This window comes from Salmo salar, chromosome 03, assembly GCF_965601325.2.
Source record: "Salmo salar chromosome 03, fSalSal1, whole genome shotgun sequence".
In the NCBI taxonomy this organism is placed as follows: Eukaryota; Metazoa; Chordata; class Actinopteri; order Salmoniformes; family Salmonidae; genus Salmo; species Salmo salar.
This window is the reverse complement of record NC_138293.1, coordinates 29279457-29306262: the sequence shown is the minus strand read 5'-3', so window position 1 is coordinate 29306262 and position 26806 is coordinate 29279457. Positions and strand designations below refer to the sequence as shown.

The following is a 26806-nucleotide window of genomic DNA, read 5'->3' as shown; positions in this document are numbered from 1 at the left end:
TCAAGCTCATCATCTTGCACTTTCACCAGCCTTTGAAGTCATCATAATTTACAGTATTTAATCGGTAGCCTAATAAACTGCATGTTTGTCTGGATGAGTTGCAGTGGGAGGACCACACACCATCTCATCACGTGACTCCAAGTTTACTTTGATATGATGGTTATTAGGTGATACCAATATTTGTTTCTACCACCATTTATCGCATAATTAATTTTACCAACACAAAAAGATCCCACCATGTCAAACAAACAAATTATCTGCTGGCATTTATAAAACTGTACTGAAACGTCCTGTTTCCTTCACAGCTGTCATGTTTTTATGTATATATCAGTGGCTGGTGGGAGGAGCTATAGGAGGATGGCTCATTGTAACGGCTGGAATGGTATAACTGGAATGGTATAGAACACGTCAAACATATGGAAACCACATGTTTGACTCCGTTCCACTTAAGTGATTACAAGGGCCCGTCCCCCTTTAGCTCCTCCCACCAGCCTCTAATATGTACACAACATGACCAAAAGTATGTGGACACCTGCTCGTTGAACATCTCCTTCCAGAATCATTGGTATTAATATAGAGTTGGTCCCCCCCTTTGCCACTATTAACAGCCTCCACTCTTCTGGGAAGGCTTTCCACTAGATGTTAGAACATAGCTGCAGGGACTTCCTTCCATTCAGACACAAGAGCATTAGTGAGGTCGGACACTGATATTGGCGATTAGGCCTGGCTCGCTGGGTTCTTGTGCAGAGGTTGCTTCCAGAGGCAGTTTGGAACTCGATAGTGAGTGTTGAAACCGAGGACAGATGATTTTATACACCTGTCAGCGAAGGGTGCGGCTGGAATAGCCAAATCCACTAATTTGAAGGGGTGTCCACATACTTTTGTATATATAGTGTATATATACAGTATATATCTATCCTACTGTACGGTTTTACTCGCATAAAAACTGTGGATGGAAACGTGGTTTATGGTGCTGTCCATGCATGGAGCTGAAATCCTGCACAGTGCATTCCCAGGGGACATAAGGTTCAAAGGATGAATAAATGCTTTTTGTATCTCGATTCAAGAGGAATGTGTTGAATTTGTGTTAGAGGTTGGCTGCCAAGGTCTTCTAGATACAGATATGGAAAAGAAGCTCAGACGACTTGAAGAAAAGACAATCTAGTAAGGGGTGTCGGTAAATTAAAACTGTCATAAAACAGTCGTCATCATTCTTCTGAATCCAAGTGTCTTTTCTCATTGAGCCGCAGAGAGGCACTCGAGCTCCGTCCTGGACTAACTGGGACTGGAACGACCAGAATAACGACCAGAATAATTACATGACTGCTTGTTTTAACACTTTTTTGAGACCGGACAATTAAAAAAAACAAACTTTAATGCAATATTGGATTAAATTAAATCTGCTCTGCCCCTCCATGAATGTGTATTATATGCAGTAGGCTATAGTCTGCAGTGTGTTTTTGAGATACGTTGTGCACAGCCTTACCTCACTTCTCATGCAGAATGCGTCCACGGACGCGCCACGGGTTACGTCTTTCACACATAGGCTGTACACACTTCACACCTTCACTAGGTCTGTCTAGCCACCAAAGAGCTGTTGAGGCTATCAGCCTATTTAGTTATTTTGATTGGGTACAATTTCTGAGTCTGTATTTAAAATCAGATAGGATACCCATAGGGACGGGCTGCTATGTCGCTGTGAGGACGCATCAACAAACCGAAGAGGGGAACCAACGTGCTCTGAATACAGACACCAACTATTGACACCTAATGTAGCCTTGCTCACCGCTCCTTTAGGACAAAGCCAACAGCTAATCGATCAGAGGACTCGCTGTTTAGCCTATAGGCCTATCTGTTTTCTAATCAAAACAGGAAAAGGTTTTCAGTTTTAACACGTTATTTTATCGGGATTATTCACCTGTTGTCTTTGAACAATCCCCGCTTTATTCCAGAGGGAGACATTGACCATCCTCCATCGGCTCTCTCCGAAGCGCACAGAAAAGAAGCAGTAGTCTACACATACAAGCAAGTCCCCAAAGACGAGAGCTGTCTATTGCTTTGACATGCTGTAGTGGTTTTGTCTGGACTGGACTTATGGCTTCGCTGTATCAGAGATTCACCGGTAAGATTAATACGAATAACTCTTTCCCGCACCCACCTGAGGCCAGCCACCTACTCGGCGGACAGGTCGCGGATGAGGAGAACAACACAGGGAAGACCTCTCAGCCCGTCGCCGACGGCAGAGCCCATGTTCCCTACCGAAAGAAAAATGCGAGCGAGGACGAGCATGTAAGACCTTGTTCTAAACCTCTACTTCAAACTATTGGTGTATTGATTTTATAATTGACAGCATCACCTGATTAATTGTTGACAACTTCAACTGATTGCATAGCTCCTGTCTGCTTTATATTTTTCGCCCCATCATTTGAGTGTACACTATCATGCTGCTGCAATTATGTTATTGGTACACTCTTGCCTAAATGGTTTTGCAACTGAAACAGGGTGTGCTACCCCCGTGATTTTCAGATCAGCAGGCTATGAATTGCAGTATGATTTCAGAACGTCAGAGGCTCCCTCAGTCGAGGCGTGGTTTCTATTGAAGAAACTTATTGTATCTGGATGGTTGGCCTTGTGTAGTGTCTGAATAGGCCGTCGCTCTCTGCGTTGTGGTACTTGCCCACTGTAACTGGTTAAAGTTGTATGTGACAGCATTTGAATACGGCTTCACAGCTCCCTGGTCTATTGGTTGACAGCTTGAAACTAACTTTTGATTTGTGGGTCAGATGCAAATTAAAACCTGATGTAATAACGTCAGGGATTTGTCCCTCTTTTGCAATCTAATTATCTCATCGAAGTCGGCAAGCTTTCACGGGTTCTCGTTTTGCGAGGACTTTAATGTTTAAATGTGGAGGTCCAACAGATGAATGTGTTCTGTAGCCCATGTCGAAGATAATTAGGCATAGGTCTACGCCTGATGTATTCTGGTTTTACATTTGAATCATAATTATTCTTCAATGGCACTTTTGCGGCGAGGCTCACGCCACTGTTACTTTCTATGGCCCTGTCCATGGTGCTGAAATTGGCCATGGAGGCATTACCTGCTTTTGTTATTAAGGCATTATGTAGTACACCTATGCTCATTAAAAAAACATTTTTTTATTTAACTAGGCAAGTCAGTTAAGAACACATTCTTATTTACAATGACGGACTTCCGGGGAACAGTGGATAACTGCCTTGTTCAGGGGTAGAATGACAGATTTTTACCTTGTCAGCTCGGGGATTCGATCCAGCAACCTTTCGGTTATTGGCCAACGATCTAACCACGCAACACTACGCTACCTGTCGCCCCCTCATACGGTTTGTTTTAGTTTGTCCTTTTGAAACTAGTGTTGCTCGAATCCCTAAACTCAAACTGTGCGGAGTTGTGGAATGACAGTGAACATTATACCACGGCTTCGCCTCGTGGCTATAACCACATCACAGCCATGATAAAAATGTCTTAACACACGGCCTCTCATGTATTATTGCTTAAGTATAGTCTATATCTTAGGCAACACTGACATACTCGCTGTTTATTATCTATGCATAGTGACTTCACCCCTACCTACATGTACAAATTACCTCGACTAACCTGTACCCCCGCACATTGACTCGGTAGCGGTACCCCTTGTATATAGCCTGTTATTGTTATTTTATTGTGTTACTTTTTATTTTATTTTTTACTTTAGTTTATTTAGTAAATATGTTCTTAACTCTGTTTCGTGAACTGCATTGTTGGTAAGGACTTGCAAGTAAGCATTTCACGGTAAGGTTGTATTCGGCGGATGTGACAATTTGTTAATGTGTTCAAAAACGACGGTGACGATGATGAACTAAATATTTGTATTGATAATAAACTGTTGTCATTGGGCATGGGCCAAAGCCTACATTCCTTTCATAATACTGGCTAGAGCTTCACCTACTCTACAGCAACTTAGCTGGAAGAGTCACTTTAGGCGGCCCGGGATTCCTTGAAGAATTGGCCTCCTATTATAAATTCAAATATTTAGTTCTTCATCGTCACGGTCGTTTTTGAACATTTTATGCTCTGTATTGCTGTAACAAAAAAAAAAACACTCGGCACAGACGTGTCTAGTTTTGATTGAAATTTAGTTGAGTTGTCAACTAACATAAATTCAACGTGAAAACAACAACAAATGTCACCATGTCATTGGATTTAGGTAAAAAAAAATACGAAATTCCCTTACATTGATGACTTTTGAGTGTTATCTCTCATATATTTTCTCTCGGTAGAGATAGCGACAGCAACAAGGCTGTATAGAGCCTGTCAATGTGAGGATGTCCCGGCTGCATTATTGATGTTTGTTGTGATGACAATCAGGCGATAAAGGGAGGAACGACAGACATTTTCTCTGTCACTGAAACTGTTCTGTCGCGCTCAACACAGCACAACACCACACAGCACAACACAACTACACTGTCATAGTGTGTCATGTTCCCCAATTTCCTACCGCAATGACCATATATATTGTATATGTTATTCCAATATTAGCATCTTTCAATTTCATGATTTAACATGGTGGTGTATTATTCGTTTTTGGTTCTCTAGGGTTATTTCCAATACTTTCAAAAACAGATGGCTATGTTTCCTGTATCACCTTCAGCACACCTTCAGTCCTGATATCCCCCAGGCAGTAGTGGAGCATGAAATTACCATTTGCCTCATAAGTTGAGGAGTTTCACAGTTTCTGGGGTGACATTTTGTTTTCTTGAACTCAGTGGGAATTAGATTTGTGTGTCATCAATATGCATGTGTGTGTGTGTGTTGTGTGTGTGTGAGTGCATTTAAAAAAATTATTAATAAATAATAAAGGAGGTTTATGTAAATAGTCCGGGTAACCATTTGATTAACTGTTCAGCAGTCTTATGGCTTTGGGGTAGAAGCTGTTAAGAAGCCTTTTGGTCCCAGACTAGACGCTCCAGTATCGCTTGCCGTGTGGTAGCAGAGAGAATAGTCTATGCCTTGGGTGGTCTCGGACAATTTTTGGGGCCTTCCTCTGATACAGCCTCTGAGGTCCTGGATGGCAAGGAGTTTAGCCCCAGTGATATACTGGGCTGTACGCACTACCCTCTGTAGCGCCTTGCGGTCGGATGCCCGCTCCACTACAGCACTGTCGATGTGAATGGGGGTGTGTTCAGCCCTCCGATTCCTGTAGTCCACAATAAGCCCCTTTGTCTTACCCACATTGAGGGAGAGGTTGTTGTCCTGGCACCGCACTGCCAGGTCTCTGACCACCTCCCAATAGGCTGTCCCATCGTTGTCGGTGATCAGGTCTACCACTGTCGTGTCGTTGGCAAACTTAATGATGGTGTTGGAATCGTGCATGTTGTTGCAGAGAGAGATGTTCAGTACCAGGGTCCTTAGCTTAGTGATGGTAGTATGGTGTTGAACGCTAAGCTGTAGTCAATGAACAGCATTCTAACGTACGTGTTACTTTTGTCCAGGTGGGAAAGGGAAGTGTGGAGTGTGATAGAGATTGTATCATCTGTGGATCTGTTGGGGTGGTTTGCATTCTTGGGCACAGGGACTATGGTGGTTTGCTTGAAACATGTAGATATTACAGACTGGATCAGGGAGAGGTTCAAAATGTCAATGAAGACACTTGCCAGCTAGTTATCGCATGCTCACCATGTAGCCTATATATGTTAACAGGATTATGTGGCACAGTACTATGGTATTATAGAGTCACCTGAGGGGATATCAGCCAGACTTCTTTCTCTTTCTCATTACCCTCTACTGCTAATGGCAGCCGGGGCTGAAATACAATAAAGTGACTGTCATTAATCCTCGCATGGTTGCTGCAGCCTAAAATAGAGTGACATTTAAAGGATAGTAACCTGTGGGGCAGGCTCCCTTTGTGAGCAGTAGCCATATTGACTTTCCCGGGGTGCCCAGCCAGCCAACAGAGGAGAACTCAAGCACATCCTATTGTTAAGTCCCTCCATCCCCTGACAAGGAAAGGTGACACATGAGTGTGCGCTGTGCAGGAGAACTTGGTATCTAATGACTGAGTGGGAGATTGATTCATACATGTTTACTTACCTTTGAGTTCCTTGTATTTTCATTGGATTGAATTAGCTTTACAGGCTAGCTAGGACATCAGTAAGCTTGGATTTTCATTGCTGTGGGGCACTGGGGAGTGGTGTGAAATGTGAATTGTTGTGTGAATGTTTATACACTTTCTTTTTTTACTGACAATAAAGCTAACATTCAATGAGACAAATTTCTGCCGCTTTTCTACAGAATTCATTAAAGCTCACAAATGACATGTGGCAATTAGGTCTGTAATTACTATTACTGAAACATTTACATCCCTGCTGAACTATAATGGGCAATTCATCACAATAGACTCAAGGGATAATTTCCTGCAAGTGTGACCTGATCCGCTTTGCTATTCAGCAATAGCCTTAGGAAGTTTATCACCTTGTATTCTTCACATTTCAATTGAAAGCTGAACATAATGTGGAAATGTAAAACCTGGTTTTTATATAGCACAGCAGTTTTATTTTCAACCAATTATCAAAAGACTTCTTCTCCCTTGGGCGATGACGATAACCACTCAAGTGTGTCCTGAAACAGAGAAGAAAGAAGTATCATACTCTCCCTCTGGGGAGCCTGCTGGGTAAGATTAGGTGTGAAACAGCATGGGTAGTTGGCTACAAAGATTGTCTCCAGGGACTAACATGTTTGGTTATTGTTTTTTTTTTGCTTATTTCTCAGTGTACAACATTTCAGATAAATATTGCAAGTTATTTATCCCAAAACAAAGCTCATCTCAACTCTGCTGTTTTTCCCAAAACATTACATAAGAATGACTCATAGAGATTCAATTTCGAACAATATCATACACATGATTTTATTTGATCAAAAGAATAGCCAGTGAAATCTGATCAAACATTAAGCACCTTTCCTAGTAAGTACATTATTCTGTTATCATGTCATGTACTCACTTTGTCTGGTACTGATTTGGCATGGGAGTTCAAAGGGCATGATTGAAGTGGGAGATGTTTCATTGAGATGGGTACTGTTACTCTGGTTGGTAGACAAGGGAAGCCTCATCTAGCTTCATCTGTCTGCTAGTCCAAGAATAGAATAAACTCCTGCTAGTCTGTTCTGCTCTGGACCCACTCCTGCCTGTCCGGTCTGGATACTAACTACTATAAGCACACACTCTAGATTTGTGCAGTTAGCCCTGAGTCAAGCTTGGCCTAAATCCCAGGCATCACTCCAGTTTTTGGGGGGGACAAAGTTTGGAAGAAAAAACAAATAGTTGTGAGATTCTCTTAAAAGGATGGCATTTGTCAAATAATGCTTTTCTCGGAGTGGCTTGAGTCTGGGTCATGGAGAGCTGACACATAGCTTACTAAGAGCAGTCAGATGGAGGAAAAAAGAACAGTGATAGCAAATATTCTCTTTCCTCCCATAGTCCATATTAATAGCCGTGGCAATGCAATTAACAATATCCTGCTATTATATCCCCGGGATATGGCTGCATCATTAGTCTTTCCACATGCTTTACTGCTGTTCGGGATGCTCTGCCACTTACATGTAGATGCTAGTCTGATAGCAGACAATGAGTCAGATAGTGGATGGTTTGTGTAGCCCAGAGCCATCTTTATACAGTATGTCTCTGGCATATCCATCCATCCAGGCCATGCCCATTCTCCCTGTTGTAAAGAACAGAGTATACTTAGCAGCCTGCCACCCATAGAAATAGAATGACTAATTCTCTTTTATGCTAATATCATTTTATGTCTATGCGGCCACCGAGGCCATCTTCTCCTCACCACACCACAGCCTCCTCAGCTAGGACCTCCTACTCTGTGTTGCCATGGTTTCAAAGATGAAGAGGGTGAGGCATAATCTCTCCTCACTCACTCTTGCTTCCTGGGTGCCATTCGATTGCCATCTGGAGATGGCGCAGCATACACATGATGCCCCTACCAACGACACGCCACTCGCTCAAACCATGGCGACTGACATGATGCATCTGCCTACAGTGGCAGTTGGATTGCTTCTCCTAAACAAACAGGTTTAGATGAAAGCTCGAAACTGGGCCTATTATGTATTATCTGGAGGCAGCGTATGAATATGATCCTTTTCACCTCTCCTAAGTGCTCTGTCTGTTGACGTGGACGCCCTTTCTGTCACTGGGTATCTATCGACCTGTTTCCTGAACCTGCTGCCCCGCCCCCAGGGGCCTCTCAACAGGCCTTGCATCCCCTCTGCTCTGCCGTGCCCCCCCCCCCCCGAGGTCTGTCTGCCGCACTGTGCCATCTATCATCCCCCGCCACGCCCCTCTACATTCTTGTCTGTCAATAGCACATCAACATGGCCCTACTGTAGCACAGTTGCGCTGCCTTATCCCAGATCTGTCTGTGCTGTCTTGCCAACACCTATGTCATTGTCCGAAATATGTTTCATTATCGTGACAAAGCTAGTGCTGCCTACCTCCCAGCTATCACATTTGGCTCCTTGAAAGTTGTGGGAACGTATGTTTTTGGTTTCACATTGGTTATGGGAATGAAGCTATACGTTTCCTGACTGGTAAAACTGAACCTTTTTCAAATGTTCTGAGAACAGAAGTTTACATTTTGCCTGTTCTGAGAATGTTTATTTTTTAGGTTGCAGGGGAGGGAGGGAAGGTTTAAGAATGTTTTACTCTGGTTCCTTGAATGTGTTCCTGGAAGGTTTTTATTAACACTCTGAGAACAGAAATTCTAGGTTATTTTGAGTTTTTCTTTTTTGAGAATCATTAAAACTTTCACTGAATGTTTCAATACGATTTTTAATAACACTGCTAGCTTATTTTGGGGTAACGTTTTTGAGCTCCAAACACAGATAGGACATATGGAAATTCATTTCCTTAGGCACTAATCATGTAAACACCTTTATTTTTTATTGTGTCATGGCATCAGTGAGATTTGAAGCTATGATCTTGTGTTTTCTATCCATGGAATTAATCCACTGCGGCACCAGGATGGACGTAGAATACCATGTTTTTTTATACGCATACAAAGCTGTTCATTTTAGTCTATTCAAACAGGCCCCATTTCAAATAAAACAAGCTGTCATTAAGAGGCTGAATAATGCGAGAGTAGTAACAATCCTTCATAGAAAGTGCCTACATTATTACGCATAGTATTTGTCAATTGTGGGAATGAATGAATGAATGTATGTGGATAAAATGTAATATTTATAAATAGTACAACCGAGACGACTGGGTTATAAATGCTTATGGCTGCTAACCTGGTTTTGTCTTCTACAGTTGACGTCGGAAGTTTACATACACTTAGGTTGGAGTCATTAAAACTCGTCTTTCAACCACTCCACAAATGTATTGTTAACAAACTATAGTTTTGGAAAGTCGGTTAGGACATCTACTTTGTGCATGACACAAGTCATTTTTCCAACAATTGTTTATAGACAGATTATTTCACTTATAATTCACTGTATCACAATTCCAGTGGGTCAGAAGTTTACATACACTGTGTAAGTTAACTGTGCCACAAGCACAAGTAAACTGTGCCTTGAAACAGCTTGGAAAATTCCAGAAAATGATGTCATGGCCTTAGAAGCTTCTGATAGGCTAATTGACATAATTTGAGTCAATTGGAGGTGTACCTGTGGATTTATTTCAAGGCCTACCTTCAAACTCAGTGTATCTTTGCATGACAACATGGGAAAATCAAAAGAAGTCAGCCAAGACCCCAGAAACAAAATTGTAGACCTCCACAAGTCTGGTTCATCCTTGGGAGCAATTTCCAAACGCCTGAAGGTACCACTTTCATCTGTACAAACAATAGTACGCAAGTATAAACACCATGGGACCACGCAGTCATCATACCGCTCAGAAAGGAGACGCGCTCTGTCTCCTAGAAACGAATGTACTTTGGTGTGAAAAGTGATAATCAATCTCAGAACAACAGCAAAGGATCTTGTGAAGATGCTGGAGGAAACAGGTACAAAAGTATATATTTCTACAGTAAAATGAGTCCTATATTGACATAACCTGAAAGGCCGCTCAGCAAGGAAGAAGCCACTGCTTCAAAACCGCCATAAAAAAGCCAGACTACGGTTTTCAACTGCACATGGGGACAAAGATCATACTTTTTGGAGAAATGTCCTCTTGTCTGATGAAACAAAAATGGAACTGTTTGGCCATAATGAAGCTTGTGGAAGGCTACCCAAAACGTTTGACCCAAGTTAAACAATTTAAAGGCAATGCTACCAAATACTAATTGAGTGTACGTAAACTTCTGACCCACTGGGAATGTGATGAAAGAAATAAAAGCTGAAATAAATCATTCTCTCTACTATTATTCTGACATTTCACATTCTTAAAATAAAGTGGTGATCCTAACTGACCTAAAACAGGGAATTTTTACCAGGATTAAATGTCAGGAATTGTGAAAAACTGAGTTTAAATGTATTTGTCTAAGGTGTATGTAAACTTCCGACTTCAACTGTAAGTGGCACTTTGGGCTCTTTTTAAAGGATGGGTCCCAACTTCTTAAGGGCCCAAGGATCCATGTGTTCAGGGGTGGTCTGCCAGTCACAGGGACGACAACCCTACCTGGGATGGGGGAGGTTTTTGCAGGAAGGAAATTGGAGGTCTACTTAGAGTCAGTTGGAGCTACAGTATGTTTACCAGGGCATCTATCGTGGTACAGCTACGTGGATAACGGACAGGCATTTATTCTGGTGGAACTGGTACGTATGGATATCTCTAAATATAATCCATCCTAGTAATTGGTGAGTTGAGTATAGCTAGCTATAATATCAATGGTTTGGCTGAAAAGAAGATCAGTTTCTACATGGCAAAAGGAGAATGATTACCATATTCGTTGTTTACAGGAAAGTCATTCAATATATTCTGATGAAGTGGCCTGGGAAAAATCCAATCCAAGATGGAATGCATTGAATATACTACTTGATGATAAGCAGATGTGGCACATAAATCTATATGGACTGAATAATGTAATCCAAACTTCTTTGATAATATTTACGGTATAATAATCAAATTAGTCTCCAAGATACAAATAACTCTATTATAATGGTAAGGGACTGCAACACAGTTTTAAGTACATCAATAGCACAGGGGAGAATAGCTCACAATAATGTCCGGAACGGAACAAATGTGTTTGATGTATTTGACACCATTCCAAAAAAATTTAGCAGATTGGATGGAAAACAGCAAACAAAGTTATTCCTAAACCTTCCATATAGAAATGTGACCAAAAATATTAAACATAAAATATTACGAATGGTGGAGAAATCCTTATCTCACCAAAGGAGATTTTGAATGAGGAAGTAAAATATCTTCAACAAATGTTCTCTTGTCAAGTTCCTCCAACCTCACTTGACGATGAGTTTTGTGATATCCTTCTCCCAAAAAATAATGTTAAACTATCTGCGACACAAAAAAAAATATTGTGAAGGCCTAATTACACAGGACGAACTATGGTTGGCAATTGATTCCTTTCAGATGGGTAAAACCCCTGGCTTCAATGGCGTTTCAATAAAGATATATAAAAAAAATGATGAACTACTGAAAGATCCATTACTATCGTGTTTTAATTACTTGTGCCTTCTCATACCCCTTAACTTATTCCACATTTTGTTGTATTACAGCCTGAATTCAAAATGGATTTAATTTATTTGTTTTCTCACCCATTATCCATTTGGCCTTATCCATTTGAATTCATGGTAATTGTCAGGCACACAAAAAGAAGCAGAAGCCAGGGGACAGTACAAAGACCCTGTCGCTTAAAATTGTTTGAGGCCCCTCACCCTTCAATGTTGCGACGCAAAAATATTGGCAAAATGTATTGCTCATCAAATTAAAAAGGTCCTACCAGACATTCTTCACGATCAGACAGGATTTTTAATGAAATGAAAATATATTGGAGACAACATTAGACAATTACTAGAATTGTTTTTATCTATGAGCATGCAAGTACCAGGTAGTCTTTATAGCAGATTTTGAGAAAGTCTTCGATACAGTACGTCTAGAATCTGTTTATAAGTGCCTGGATTTTTTCAACTTTGGAGAATCTCTCATAAGATGGGTAAAAGTCAACAATCCTTTATGTAAAATAATAAATAACTAACTGTTACTTCTCTGAGAACAAGAGGCGTAAAACAAGGTTGCCCTATCTACTTACAGTATTTATTATGGCCATTGAACTGCTAGCTGTGAAAATCTCAGTTCTAATGATAACATTAAGGGGCAACATTCTATGGATTAGAGACAAAGGTATCAATCAATGTATGTCGATGATTAAAGTTTTTCTCGAGTCCTCAATCTTCAACCTTGAAGGGCCTTGTTGAGGACCTGGATAATTTCTCCAGTTTCTCTAGACTAAAACCCAACTATGATAAGTGTACTATATTTATGGATTGAGTCTCTAAAAGATACAAACTTTAAATTGCCATGTGGTCTCCCGATTAAATGGGTGGATGGTGAAGTTGATGTGCTTGGTGTACAGGTCCTAGAAAAGTTAAGCGATCTTGAAACTATTAACTTTGATAGAAAACTTAGCAAAATAGATAGGCTCTTGAAACCGTGGAGAGGGAAACACCTGTCCATCTATGGGAATATTACCTTGATTAATTCTCTAGTGATATCGCAGTTTACATATGTACAGTATTCATGGCTCTACCGACTCCAGGAGAATCCTATTTCAAGTCATGCAATACTTTTTTTCCTCAATTTATTTGGAATGGCAAACCAGATAAAGTTAAATCAAATCAAATCAAATGTATTTATATAGCCCTTCGTACATCAGCTGATATCTCAAAGTGCTGTACAGAAACCCAGCCTAAAACCCCAAACAGCAAGCAATGCATGTGAAAGAAGCACAGTGGCTAGGAAAAACTCCCTAGGAAAAACTCCCTAGAAAGGCCAAAAACCTAGGAAGAAACCTAGAGAGGAACCAGGCTATGTGGGGTGGCCAGTCCTCTTCTGGCTGTGCAGGGTGGATATTATAACAGAACATGGACAAGATGTTAAAATGTTCATAAATGACCAGCATGGTCAAATAATAATAATCATAGTAGTTGTCGAGGGTGCAACAAGCACGTCTGGTGAATAGGTCAGGGTTCCATAGCCGCAGGCAGAACAGTTGAACTTGGAGCAGCAGCACGGCCAGGTGGACTGGGGACAGCAAGGAGTCATCATACCAGGTAGTCCTGAGGCATGGTCCTAGGGCTCAGGTCCTCCGAGAGAAAGACAGAAAGAGAGAAAGAGAGAATTAGAGAGAGCATATTTAAATACACACAGGACACCGGATAAGACAAGAGAAATACTCCAGATGTAACAGACTGACCCTAGCCCCCCGACACATAAACTACTGCAGCATAAATACTGGAGGCTGAGACAGGAGGGATCAGAAGACACTGTGGCCCCATCCGATGATACCCCCGGACAGGGCCAAACAGGCAGGATATAACCCCACCCACTTTGCCAAAGCACAGCCCCCACACCACTAGAGGGATGTCTCCAACCACCAACTTACCGTCCTAAGACAAGGCCGAGTATAGCCCACAACCCAAGGGGGGGCGCCAACCCAGACAGGAAGACCACGTCAGTGACTCAACCCACTCAAGTGACACACCCCTCCCATGGACGGCATGGAAGAACACCAGTAAGCCAGTGACTCAGCCCCTGTAAAAGGGTTAGAGGCAGAGAATCCCAGTGGAAAGAGGAGAACCGGCAAGGCAGAGACAGCATGGGCGGTTCGTTGCTCCAGCCTTTCCGTTCACCTTCACACTCCTGGGCCAGACTATACTTAATCATGGGACCTACTGAAGAGATGTCTTCAGTAAAGACTTAAAGGTTGAGACTGAGTCTGCGTCTCTCACATTGGTAGGCAGACCATTCCATAAAAATGGAGCTCTATAGGAGAAAGCCCTACCTCCAGCTGTTTGCTTAGAAATTCTAGGGACAATTAGGAGGCCTGCGTCTTGTGACCGTAGCGTACGTGTAGGTATGTACGGCAGGACCAAATCGGAAAGATAGGTAGGAGCAAGCCCATGTAATGCTTTGTAGGTTAGCAGTAAAACCTTGAAATCAGCCCTTGCCTTAACAGGAAGCCAGTGTAGGGAGGCTAGCACTGGAGTAATATGATCACATTTTTTGGTTCTAGTCAGGATTCTAGCAGCCGTATTTAACACTAACTGAAGTTTGTTTAGTGCTTTATCCGGGTAGCCGGAAAGTAGAGCATTGCAGTAGTCCAGCCTAGAAGTAACAAAAGCATGGATTAATTTTTCTGCGTCATTTTTGGACAGAAAGTTTCTGATTTTTGCAATGTTACGTAGATGGAAAAAAGCTGTCCTTGAAACAGTCTTGATATGTTCTTCAAAAGAGAGATCAGGGTCCAGAGTAACGCCGAGGTCCTTCACAGTTTTATTTGAGACGACTGTACAACCATCCAGATTAATTGTCAGATTCAAATGAGCATATTTATATAATAAACATGAGTTTGGGGGGGTTACTATTTAATATTAAGGCCTCTCTCTTAAAGCCTCCGTTATACCAAAATTATATCTAAATCCAAACTGGTTTTCCAGCAGGCAACTAAGAGAGGCATATCCAATGTTCAAAAGGGGTCTTTTTGCCATTATACAGATTAAAACCAATCATTTCCGGGGTATTGACAATGGATCCCTGTTTAAAGTATCCTCCTTTTTAAATGAAGCGATACAGAGTTGGTTACAATTCCAATTTCATCCTCCAAAAGAGGCAGAACAAATATTACAGTAAATAATATGGCTTAGTACTGATATGGCAATGTACTGATTGGGGAAAGACCCATTTTCTTGGAGAAAATGTATAAGGAAGGTATCATGTTTATGAATGATATTGTAAATAAGGACTGTAAAATGATGTCACACAAGCAATTAACAAAGGTGTATGGAGATGTATGCTCAATATAAAAGTATAACCAACTCATCACAGCTCTGCCAAAAAAATGGAAGAGGCAATTGCTCAAAATAGAAAGGAATGAATTGGGTTGTCTGCCTCCAAGAAAAACCATGCATGGCTTAAAATGACTAGTATAAATCGTAAACTGTATCAGTTTCACTTAGGTCGTGAGGTTTGATAACTACGCCACGTACAATTCAAGATAGTTGGGAACATTTTTGTTGTCCCAATACCATGACATCGGGTTTATAAACTGATATACAAAACAACAATAGATGCATCAATATAGATGCTTACGTTCTTTTCAATTTAAACTATTATATCAAATTCTAGCTACAAAAATAATGCTCAATGTATGGCGCATTGAACAGTCAGCCCTGTGCCACGAGGAAACAGAATCAATAGATCATCTCCTTTGGTACTGCGCTTCGGTCGCTCGCTTTTGGAGTCAGGTCCAGGAGTGGTTGTTAAGTCATAATATCTGTGTTCAGATGGACCTACAAACACTACTATTAGGAGATCTGAAAAACCATGCTCAATCAACTGGAAATATGATTATAGTCTGAAGTAAGGTATTTCTTTTTTAGGCAATCTCTGTAGAAATGGTACAAATAGAGAGGTTCAAGACCCTCGTAAGACAGTAAAATAGAAGGATGTATTGCAAAAGAAAATAGTAAAATGGTAGTGTACTGGGAAAGATGGGTTAGTCTGTTGGCATCTGAAGGATCGAATTATGATTGAAGTGATTGATTGGCCGGTACATTGGAGTCCATATATATACTGTGTATATAATGTATCGGCCAGTCACTCCAATCTTATATATATATATATACCACAGCATTGTTGAATACTCGTTTCTGGTTGGCTAGAAGGGCATTCTAGAATGGACATTAAAACCAGAGAACGAGACAGGTGGAAAAGATATCGGGACACCTTGCAATTATGACGCAACAAAAATAATTCTCAATATATGGCGCATTGAACAGTCAGCCCTGTGCAGACTCTGCCAATATCAAATTTAAGAAATGTTTTTCAACAGAATTGGCGCAATGAATACACCCCTGATCACACACGTACATAGTTCACTTTCATAGCAGCGACATACAAACAGCTTGTTGTATATATAATTCCTTCTCGCATCTATCTACGAGCTCTCTTCCTCTCACCTTTTCCCTTCGCTTGTGGACTTCAGTGCACAACACATCAGCTGTCTGTGACCAGGCCAAACCTTCATATCATGACTACTACACACAGCCACACAACCTACATCGTTGTCAGGTCAAAGTCAACATAGCTACTAGAACTGACACGTAGGTAAACCCAGTACAATCATGAACTACAGTGTACAGTCAGCAGCAAGCAGAATAGCAGTTACACCGGTGGGCCCCGGTGGCAATAAATGAATAAAACCAAAAGCTTACCTTGACTTGGAAGAGTTCCAGTGTTGGATAGCCATAGCCAGCCCTCTCCCCTTCCTTCCCCTTCCTCTCTGTTTGAGCCAGGTGTTTGAGTAGTCTTGACTAGTTAGCTGCATTTGATGCTAGCTAAATAAGTGAAAGTGAAAAATATATATATATTACGAAATATAGCTCTCTCTCTCTCTTTCTCTCTCTCTCTCTGTCTTCTCTTTAATTTTGGAAGAAATGAATTTGTTCAAAACTGTTCAACTATTGTCTTTCTCTTTGAGTCAACTACTCACCACCTTTTACGCACTGCAGCGCTAGCTAGCTGTAGCTTATGCTTTCAGTACTAGATTCATTCTCTGATCCTTTGATTGGGTGGACAACATGTCAAGAGCTCTGATAGGTTGGAAGACGTCCTCTGGAAGTTGTCATAATTACTGTGTAAGTCTATGGAAGGGGGCTGAGAACCATGAGGCTACACAATGGTGCTATCCTACAGAGTGCTGCTGAGGCTACTGTAGACCTTCATTGTAAAACAGTGTGTTTTAATGAATTATTTGGTGACGTAAATATATTTAGTATAGTTTACCTCTTCCTACTCTGAGGAGCCTGCACTGGCCTACACATGCAGACCATACAAAGTTACAGAAAGCTAAACCAACAACCACACAAACCAAAATAGGATATATTGTAAATGCTAACATTTATTTGTTTTTGCAGTGACATATATCTTTTGGCGCATCTCATGACCCAACGTGGTGAGTGATGAACATGAATTTCTCTGGTCCCTACTGTTGCAGTCATGAGGCAAGTGGTGCTATACTGTCAAATCCTCCCACATGTATCAAGTTTGACCAGCTGTTTTCAGCAACTGGTATTTTTGAATTCGGTTGTCATATTGGCAGCTTTGCTAGCAACAAACTATTTAGCTAGCTTCTAGGCTAGTGTTTGATATGAAATGCGATCTCGTAATGACCAGTGTGGACTGTCCTGACGAGAAGGCAAACTTTTCTAGCTATGCCACGCAAAATCAGGCATTATCAGCTCATTGTTATGGATGTTACTAAATTAATGTCAATGGAAAACAGCTACTTTGCTGTTATTCTGGCTGCAGAGGTTGTGACTGTGTTAGCCGTAGCTACTGTAGCTGGTTAGCTAGCAAGCGAGGGATAACAACGTTACCAGCGAGCATGGCAACGGAACATAACGAACGAACGACTGGGTCACCACCAAATATTGAACTAATCGAATGAACGACTGGGTTGTGTCTCTAACAAACAAAAGAGGAGAAAGTATTAATTTGTTTTTAAAAATTAAAATATCAATTTATTTCTACTGGTTAATGTGTGCTTTAGTATTGTTTTTTCTGGCAACTGTGGCAAAAGTGGTATAAACGCCTCCGTTCTGTACATTACGTTAGAAAAATTAACTCTTTAAAGGGACTCTGCTCCACCTGGTTCTGCTGCATCGTCCATTATTTCCAAGATAATGTACGGAATGTCGGTGTTTATCCCATATACAGTTGAAGTCGGAAGTTTACATACACCTTAGCCGAATACATTTAAACTCAGTTTTTCACAATTCCTGACATTTAATCAGAGGGAAAATTCCCTGTCTTAGAGAATGATTTATTTCAGCTTTTATTTCTTTCATCACATTCCCAGTGGGTCAGAAGTGTACATACACTCAATTAGTATTTGGTAGCATTGCCTTTTAGTATGCTTGGGGTCATTGTCCATTTGGAAGACCCATTTGCGAAGAAGCTTTAACTTCCTGACTGATGTCTTGAGATGTTGCTTCAATATATTCACATAATTTTCATTTCTCATGATGCCATCTATTTTGTGAAGTGCACCAGTCACCCCTGTGTTGGGATGGTGTTCTCCAGCTTGCAAGCCTCCCCCTTTTTCCTCCAAACATAACGATGGTCATTATGGACAAATCGTTCTATTTTTGTTTCATCAGAAAAGTACAGTCTTTGTCCCCGTGTGCAGTTGCAAAATGTAGTCAGGCTTTTTTATGGCGGTTTTTAGCAGTGGCTTTTCGTTGCTGACCGGCCTTTCAGGTTATGTCGATATAGGACTCGTTTTACTGTGGATATAGATACTTTTGTACCTGTTTCCTCCAGCATCTTCACAAGGTCCTTTGCTGTTGTTCTGGGATTGATTTGCACTTTTCGCACCAAAGTACGTTCATCTCTAGGAGACAGAACGTGTCTCCTTCCTGAGCGGTATGATGGCTGCATGGTGTTTATACTTGCGTACTATTGTTTCTACAGATAAACGTGGTACCTTCAGGCATTTGGAAATTGCTCCCAAGGATGAACCAGACTTGTGGACATCTACAATTCTTTTTCTGATGTCTTGTCTGATTTCTTTTGATTTTCCCATGATGTCAAGCAAAAGGCTCTGAGTTTGAAGGTAAGCCTTGAAATACATCCACAGGTACACCTCCAATTGACTCAAATGATGTCAATTAGCCCATCAGAAGCTTCTAAAGCCATGACATCATTTTCTGGAATTTTCCAAGCTGTTTAAAGGCACAGTCAACTTAGTGTATGTAAACTTCTGACCCACTGGAATTGTGATACAGTGAATTATAAGTGAAATAATCTGTCTGTAAACAATTGTTGTAAAAATGACTTGTGTCATGCACAAAGTAGATGTCCTAACCGACTTGCCAAAACTATAGTTTGTGGAGTGGTTGAAAAATGAGTTTTAATGTGTCCAACGTAAGTGTATGTAAACTTCCGACTTCAACTGTATACAGTACCAGTCAAAAGTTTGGACACACCTTTTTCTTTTTTTTACTATTTTCTACATTGTAGAATAATAGTGAAGACATCAAAACTATGAAATAACACATTTGGACTCATGTAGTAACCATAAAAGTATAAAAAAATCAAAATATATTTAATATTTGTGATTCTTCAAAGTAGCCACCGTTTGCCTTGATGACAACTTTGCACGCTCTTGGCAATCTCTTAACCAGCTTCATGAGGAATGCTTTTCCAGCAGTCTTGAAGGAGTTCCCACATATGCTGAGCACTTGTTGGCTGCTTTTCCTTCACTCTGCGGTCCAACTCATTCCAAACCATCTCATTTGGGTTGAGATCGGGTGATTGTGGAGGCCAGGTCATCTGATGCAGCACTTCATCACTCACCTTGGTCAAATAACCCTTACACTGCCTGTAAGTGTGTTTTGAGTCATTGTCCTGTTGAAAAACGAATTATAGTCCCACTAAGCGCAAACCAGATGGAATGGGGTATCGCTACAGAATGCTGTGGTAGCCATGCTGGTTACTTGTGCCTTAAAGTCAAAATAAATCTCAGACAGTGTCACCAGCAAAGCACCCCCACACCATCACACCTCCTCCTCCATCCGGTGGGAACCACTCATGTGGAGATCATCTGTTTATCTACTCTGCGTCTCACAAAGACACGGCAGTTGGAACCAAAAGTCTCAAATTTGGACTCATCAGACCAAAGGACAGATTTCCACCGGTCTAATGTCCATTGCTCATGTTTCTTGGCCCAATCAAGTCTCTTCTTCTTATTGGTGTCCTTTAGTAGTGGTTTCTTTGCAGCAATTTGACCATGAAGGCTTGATTCACGCAGTCTCCTCTGAACAGTTGATGTTGAGATCTGTCTGTTACTTGAACTCTGTGAAGCATTTATTTGGGCTGCAATCTGAGGTGCAGTTAACTCTAATGAACTTATCCTCTGCAGCAGAGGTAACTCTGGGTCTTCCTTTCCTGTGGCGGTCCTCATGAGAGCCAGTTTCATCATTGATTGACTCAGATGCATTAAGAAGGAAATACATTTCACAAATTAACTTTTAAGAAGGCACACCTGTTAATTGAAATGAATCCAGGTGACTTCTTCATGAAGCTGGTTGAGAGAATGCCAAGAGTGTGCAAAGCTGTCATCAAGGGAAAGGGTGGCTACTTTGAATAATCTCAAATATAAAATAGTATAAAGAAAGAAAATCCTTGAATGAGTAGGTGTGTCCTAACTTGACTGGTACTGTACATCCAGTCTACACGTTTTATCCAAAAGTTTGTGGACATCCCTTCAAATTAGTGGATTTGGCTATTTCAGCCACACCCGTTGCTGACAGGTGTATAAAATTGAGCACAAATCCATGCAATCTCAACATCAAACATTGGCAGTAGAATGGCCTTACTGAAGAGCTCATTGTCTTTTAACTGAGTAGTAGTGTAGTAATGTTATATGTATCAAGGCACAAGGCGAGACCCAGATGCAGACATAGGAGGCAGAAGGTTGGAGTCTTTCAATATTTAATCATCCAAAGTGGTAGGCAAGAGAATGGTCGTGGACAGGCAAAAAGGTCAAAACCAGATCAGAGTCCAGGAGGTACAGAGTGGCAGACAGGCTCGTGGCCAAGGCAGGCAGAATGGTCTGGCAGGCGGGTACAGAGTCCAGAAACAGGCAAGGGTCAAAAGCGGGAGGACTAGAAAAAGGAGAAATAGCAAAAAGGAGTACGGGAAAAACACGCTGGTTGACTTGACTAAATATACAAGATGAACTGGCACAGAGAGACAGGAAACACAGGGATAAATACACTGTGGTAAAGCGACACCTGGAGGGGGTGGAGACAATCACAGGAACAGGTGAAACAGATCAGGGTTTGACAATATTATGTACTGTTTTATCTTTTGTTTATATGTAATGTTAGTGCCTTAATGTGTTTGGACCCCAAAAGAGTAGCTGCTGCCTTGGCAACAGCTAATGGGGATCTCTAATAAATGCAAAATGTGGCACCGTCATAGGAAGCCAACTTTCCAACAAGTCAGCTCGTCAAATTTCTGCTCTGCTAGAGCTGCCCCGGTCAACTGTAACGTGAAGTGAAAACGTCTAGGAGCAACAACGGCTCAGCCATGAAGTGGTAGGCCACACAAGCTCACATAACGGGACCGCCAAATGCTGAAGAGCGTAGAGTGTAAAAATCGTCTGTCCTCGTTTGCAACACGCACTACCGAGTTCCAAACTGCCTCTAGAAGCAACGTCAGCAGAGAACTAGGCCCCTTAGTTCCAGTGAAGGGAAATCTTAACGCTACAGCATACAATGACATTCTAGACAATTCTGTGCTTCCAACTTTGTGGCAACAGTTTGTGGAAGGCCCTTTCCTGTTTCAGCATGACAATGCACATGTGCACAAAGCAATAAGAAAATCAGCTGAACTTCATTCTTCCATTGACGGCCTGAAATCCTCCCTGAATGATCGCCTTTTGAGAACGACTGTGGCATGCATTAGCACCGTTGAAGATACCGTCACCCGACATGAGCAGGTGAACAAACAGCTGCAGAAGGACAATGCCTATCTCAAAAACAAGGTGGACCTGAACCAGAGCAGATGTACCCCAGTATCTCTACCTGCACATTCATCTTCTGCACATCTATCACTCCAGTGTTTAATTGCTATATTGTAATTACTTCGTCACCATGGCCTATTTATTGCCTTACCTCCCTTATCTTACCTCATTTACACACACATTATATAGACTTTTTCTACTGTATTATTGATTGTGTTTTTTTTTTATTCCATATGTAACTCTGTGTTGTTGTATGTGTCAAACTGCTTTGCTTTATCTTGGCCAGGTCGCAGTTGTAAATGAGAACTTGTTCTCAACTAGCCTACCTGGTTAAATAAAGGTTAAATATATATTTTTTAAATGTAGCAACATCCGTGTGGTAGGATTGAAGGAGGACAGCAAAAGGGCCGAGATCTGTTTTTTCACTGAGTGGATCACTGATGACCTGGGCATAACCAACTTCACCAAGCAGCTGGGAATCGAATGCACCCACAGAACCTTAACACCAAAACCCAGATGAGCCCCCACGGGCCGTCCTGATCAGGTTCCTCCGTTTCCAGGACAGGGAGAAGATACTGCGACTTGCAAGAGCTAAATGGGATATCACCATCGATGGCATGAGGGTCAGCCTTATCCCGGATATGAGCGCAGATCTCGCCTGATGTCGTAAGCAGTTCAAGCCAGCCACCAAAGCCCCAAAGGAGAACATCACCTGGCTACCTCATTCACCCTGCGAGGATGAAAGTTCAGAACAATGGCCGAAGCCATCTCTTTGACACACCCGGAGAAGTGTTCACTTTTCTCAAAGAACTGAGCGTTTGATTCACGAAGGTCTATCCATGGGATTTGACGCAGCTTATTGCATTTCTTTTGTTTGTGCTGTCCTGGGACTGAACTGCTGAATTTGGAATTTGGATCTGTTTACCCCGCGATTCGGTCGGTACAGGTGATTGAGACATTTTCAACAAACAATTATTTTTCCCATGGTGAGTTCTATTATATTTACAGGAGTATATATTTAGGTTTTGACAATATCCACTGGGCAAAGCAAATTAGCAGGCCTAGGCCCATTGCTTTTTCCCTCATTTATGTTTCTCCTCTTCTCCTGAAAAGAGACTCAAGCAGCCCTTGTTGTTGAGAGTAAATCTTTCAGCCATAAATGTCTATTCACAGCATTTGTTTTCTACATAGAGAGCTTGTAGGCTTTGGTTTTAGTTTATGCCAAAGTTTAGCTAGTAAGAGTAAGATGGAAAGCGAGTAACAACGTATCTCTACAAGTGTTCTTGTGTTTGATTGTTGGGATTGTGGTTTTAGTCCGACAATCAGGTTGGGAGGTCTTTATGGGTTTTTTCCATGTTAAATGCCATTTCCTTCCTAAGAGACACATAGGTCACTTCAAGCTTACGTTGAAACGTTACCTGATTGTTTACATATGAGTGATTACCATTCAGTTATATATTTGAAACCCAAATCATGCCCACAAAATGCCCAACCCACAAAAATATGTCACATTCAATGTAAAATGCCTTAACAGGCCGGTTAAGAGGAAAAGGGTCTATACATACCTTAAGAAATTAGGCTGACATTGTGTTCTTACAAGAAACACATCTTACTGTCAGTGAACACAAGAAATTAAAGAGGGAACGGGCAGGACAAGTTTTTGTATCCTCTTTTTTCTCTAAAGCAAAAGGAACTGACATTTTGATAAGTAGACACATCCCATTTTGTATCAGCAACACCATATCTGATCCCTCGGGCAGGTTTGTTTTGTTGCAGGGGCATGCATTCAGAGTCTTGGAGCCTATTGAATATTTACGCTCCTAACTTGGATGACCAAATGTTAATTCAGAATGTCTTCCTTCAGGCTGCTCAAGCTCCACCAGGATGGCTACTGGCTGGGAGGAGAGTAAAATGTTTGTTTAGATACAGTTCTTGATAGGTCCTGTGATAAACCCTCCTCTCTTACCAAAGCCATCAAGCTCACCATGTGGATCTCAATTTACTAGACGTCTGGAGACAGATGCACCCACAAGATAGGGACTACTCTTTTTATTCACACCCACACAAGACACACACGCATAGATAACTGTTTGCTATCAACCCAACTGTTTCATAGAGTGTTATAAATTGCTTCGAGCCCTGAATGTTGACAGCCATGGTATATCAGACCGTATACCACGGGTATGATAAAACACATATTTTTACTGCTCTAATTACTTTGATAAACAGTTTATAATAGCAATAAGGCACCTTGGGGATTTGTGATATATGGCCAATATATGACGGCTAAGGGCTGTGTCCAGGCACTCCGCAATGCGTCATGCTTAAGAACAGCCCTTATCCGTCGGATATTGGCCATATACCACACCCCCTCGGGCCTTATTGCTTAATTAGATTCCAATTATCTCCCCAGAATTGCCTACTGACCATTCTCCTCTGTTATTGTCAATCTCCATTCCTACCAAGGTAAATGGAGCACAAAGATGGAGACTAAATTCTGCATTTCTGAAGCAACCTGAATTTTTGCATTCATCAAAGAGCAGGTCAATATTTTTACTTTGACAAACAAACCCTCTGCTCTTGACAGTTTAATTCTTTGGGACACATTGAAAGCCTATCTGAGGGGACAAATCATTGCCTATACTTAAGGGTTGAAGAAAAAACAGTGCCGAACTGAATGCCCTTGAATCTGAAACCTTTGAGCTAGAGAAAACCTACCAAAAAGCCAGACTAAAGACCTATACAGGCATTTGGTAAATAAAAAACACAAATATAATACTCTGAACACGTATCAAGCTGAGGGCCATTACTAAATCAAAATAGCATTACTATGAACTTGGAGGGAAAGCACACAAAGTATTGGCATGGCAACTGAAAGCAGAGCAAAGTAAGAGGACAATTAATGCTATAGAAACTCTTACTAATGAGATATCTTTCAACCCTACTGAAATTAATGATACTTTTAAGAAATACTACGAGGACCTCTATACTTCCGAATCAAGCGTTGATCTATCAGAGATCGACTCTTTTCTCTCCTCTCTCAACCTCCCATGCCTGTCAGAGGAAGACAGAGAGCGCCTGAGTCAACAAGTTTCAGTTCCTGAATTGTTGGAAGCCATTAAATCTTTACCTTCTAATAAATCTCCTGGGGAGGATGCCTTTCCCCCATAGTTCTATAATGAATTTTAAACATCTTATGGGCTAGGGGTCCCGCTAGCGCAATTCAAATAAATAATCATAAATTATATTGATTTAAAAAATGTATGTACATATAAGTGTCTTATATCGGCTGAAAGCTTAAATTGTTGTTAATCTAACTGCACTGTCCGATTTACAGTGGCTATTACAGCGAAAACATGCCATGCAATTTTTTTTGAGGACGGCGCCCCACATCAAAATATTTTTCCACTGGCACGGGTTTCAAACATTCACAAATAACGATAAAATATTCACTTACTTTTTGAAAATCTTCCTCTGATTTGTCATCCAAAGGGTCCCAGCTATAACATGTAGTGTCGTTTTGTTAGATAAAATCTTTCTTTATTACCCCAAAAAGTCAGTTTAGTTTGTGCCATCGATTTGAGTAATCCACTCGTTCAATGTGCAGAGAAAGGAATCCGAAAATCTACCCCTAAACGTTGTTTCAACAAGTCAACATATGTTTCTATTTACTCCTCAGATACCCTAAAATGTAATCACACTATAATATTTCTTACGGAAAGAAGTATGTTCAATAGGAAACCGATTTTAGCAGGTGCGTCCTGTCTTCATGGCGCACACAAACACGAATTTCCAAGAATGTGTCCCTGTACTAAAAATGATATTTCTTATTCGTTTCTGAAGATACAAGCCTGACACCTTGGACATATACTGCTGACACCCTGTGGAAGCCATAGGAATTGCATCCAGGGAGCTCATTTTCAATATGACCTTTTACTTGCCTTTCTAAGAGGATGGTCTCTCTCTCTCCCCCAAAAATCTGGTTGGTTTTTCTTTGGATTTTCTCCTACCATATGTATTGTGTTATATTGTCCTATATTATTTGAACATTTCTACAAACTTCAAAGTGTTTTCTTTCCAATGGTACCAATTATATGCATATCTTGGCTTCAGGGCCTGAGCAACAGGCTACTTTGGGCACGTCATTCAGGCAGAAATTGAGAAAACAGTCCCGAGGAGCTGTTGGTACACTATCTTATGGAGGTACTTTAAAAAGCTAGGAGAACAACTGCTTTCCAGAGTCTTTCTCTCAAACTGTGATTACAGTAATTCACAAGAAAGGGGAAAACCTGCCAAAGTGCGCCTCCTATAGACCAATCTCTCTCCTTAATACAAATTCTAAACTTGTCACCAAGATGCTAAGAGACTGGAGACCTGCCTCCCCCTGGTCAACCCAGATCAGACTGGCTTCATAATTAATAGATTATCCTCCAATAATCTCAGAAGGTTCTTTGATATAATTCACCTTGCTAACAAAAACAAAATACCTAGTGTCGCAGTCTCTCTCGATGCTAAAAAGGCCTTTGATAGGGTCAAATGGCCATATCTCTTTTGCGTTTTGGAAAAGTTCAGTTTAGGCACCGTGTTTGTAAACTTGATAAGATTACTCTACAAATCTCCTAAAGCTAGGATTGCTATCAATGGGATTACTTCCCCCTCTTTCCCTCTCTATAGGGGGAACAGACAAAGGTTGCCCTATTAGCCCCCACCTCTTTGACCCTCGCCATCAAACCGTTAGCTGAGGTCATTAGAACATGCCCTGACACACTGTAAGTGTATTTCACAAAATTCAAAATCACATAAAATGCATCATTGCGGACCTTATGGGTCCCTGGAGCAAATTTGTTCCTTGCGAGGAGAGGGACCTATGTACCGAATTTCATGATTTTAGGTTAAACGGGGTGAGGGGCTTGACCTTTCAAAGATATCGATATCTGGCCAATCAGTGTAATTTTATAAATGCCGGAATATCTATGGCAAGACACATCATTCACCCAAGTTTCGTTATAATCAGGCTAGTGTTGTCAGAGATATCTCATGTGACTAACATACAAACTAACGCAAGGAGACAGATCCA

The 26806-nt window shown here is 41.2% G+C and overlaps 1 protein-coding gene across 1 annotated transcript in view; it reads left to right on the top strand.

Annotated features, from left to right (window-relative positions):
- The first annotated feature begins 1493 nt into the window (after window positions 1–1493).
- Window positions 1494–26806, top strand: part of LOC106599258 (A-type potassium channel modulatory protein DPP6) — a 129943-nt gene continuing 104630 nt past the window's right edge. The window contains exon 1 of the mRNA XM_014190396.3: window positions 1494–2289. Within this exon, the coding sequence (XP_014045871.2) occupies window positions 2095–2289 (195 nt within the window). The 5' untranslated portion in view covers window positions 1494–2094. The remainder of the gene's footprint in view (window positions 2290–26806) is intronic.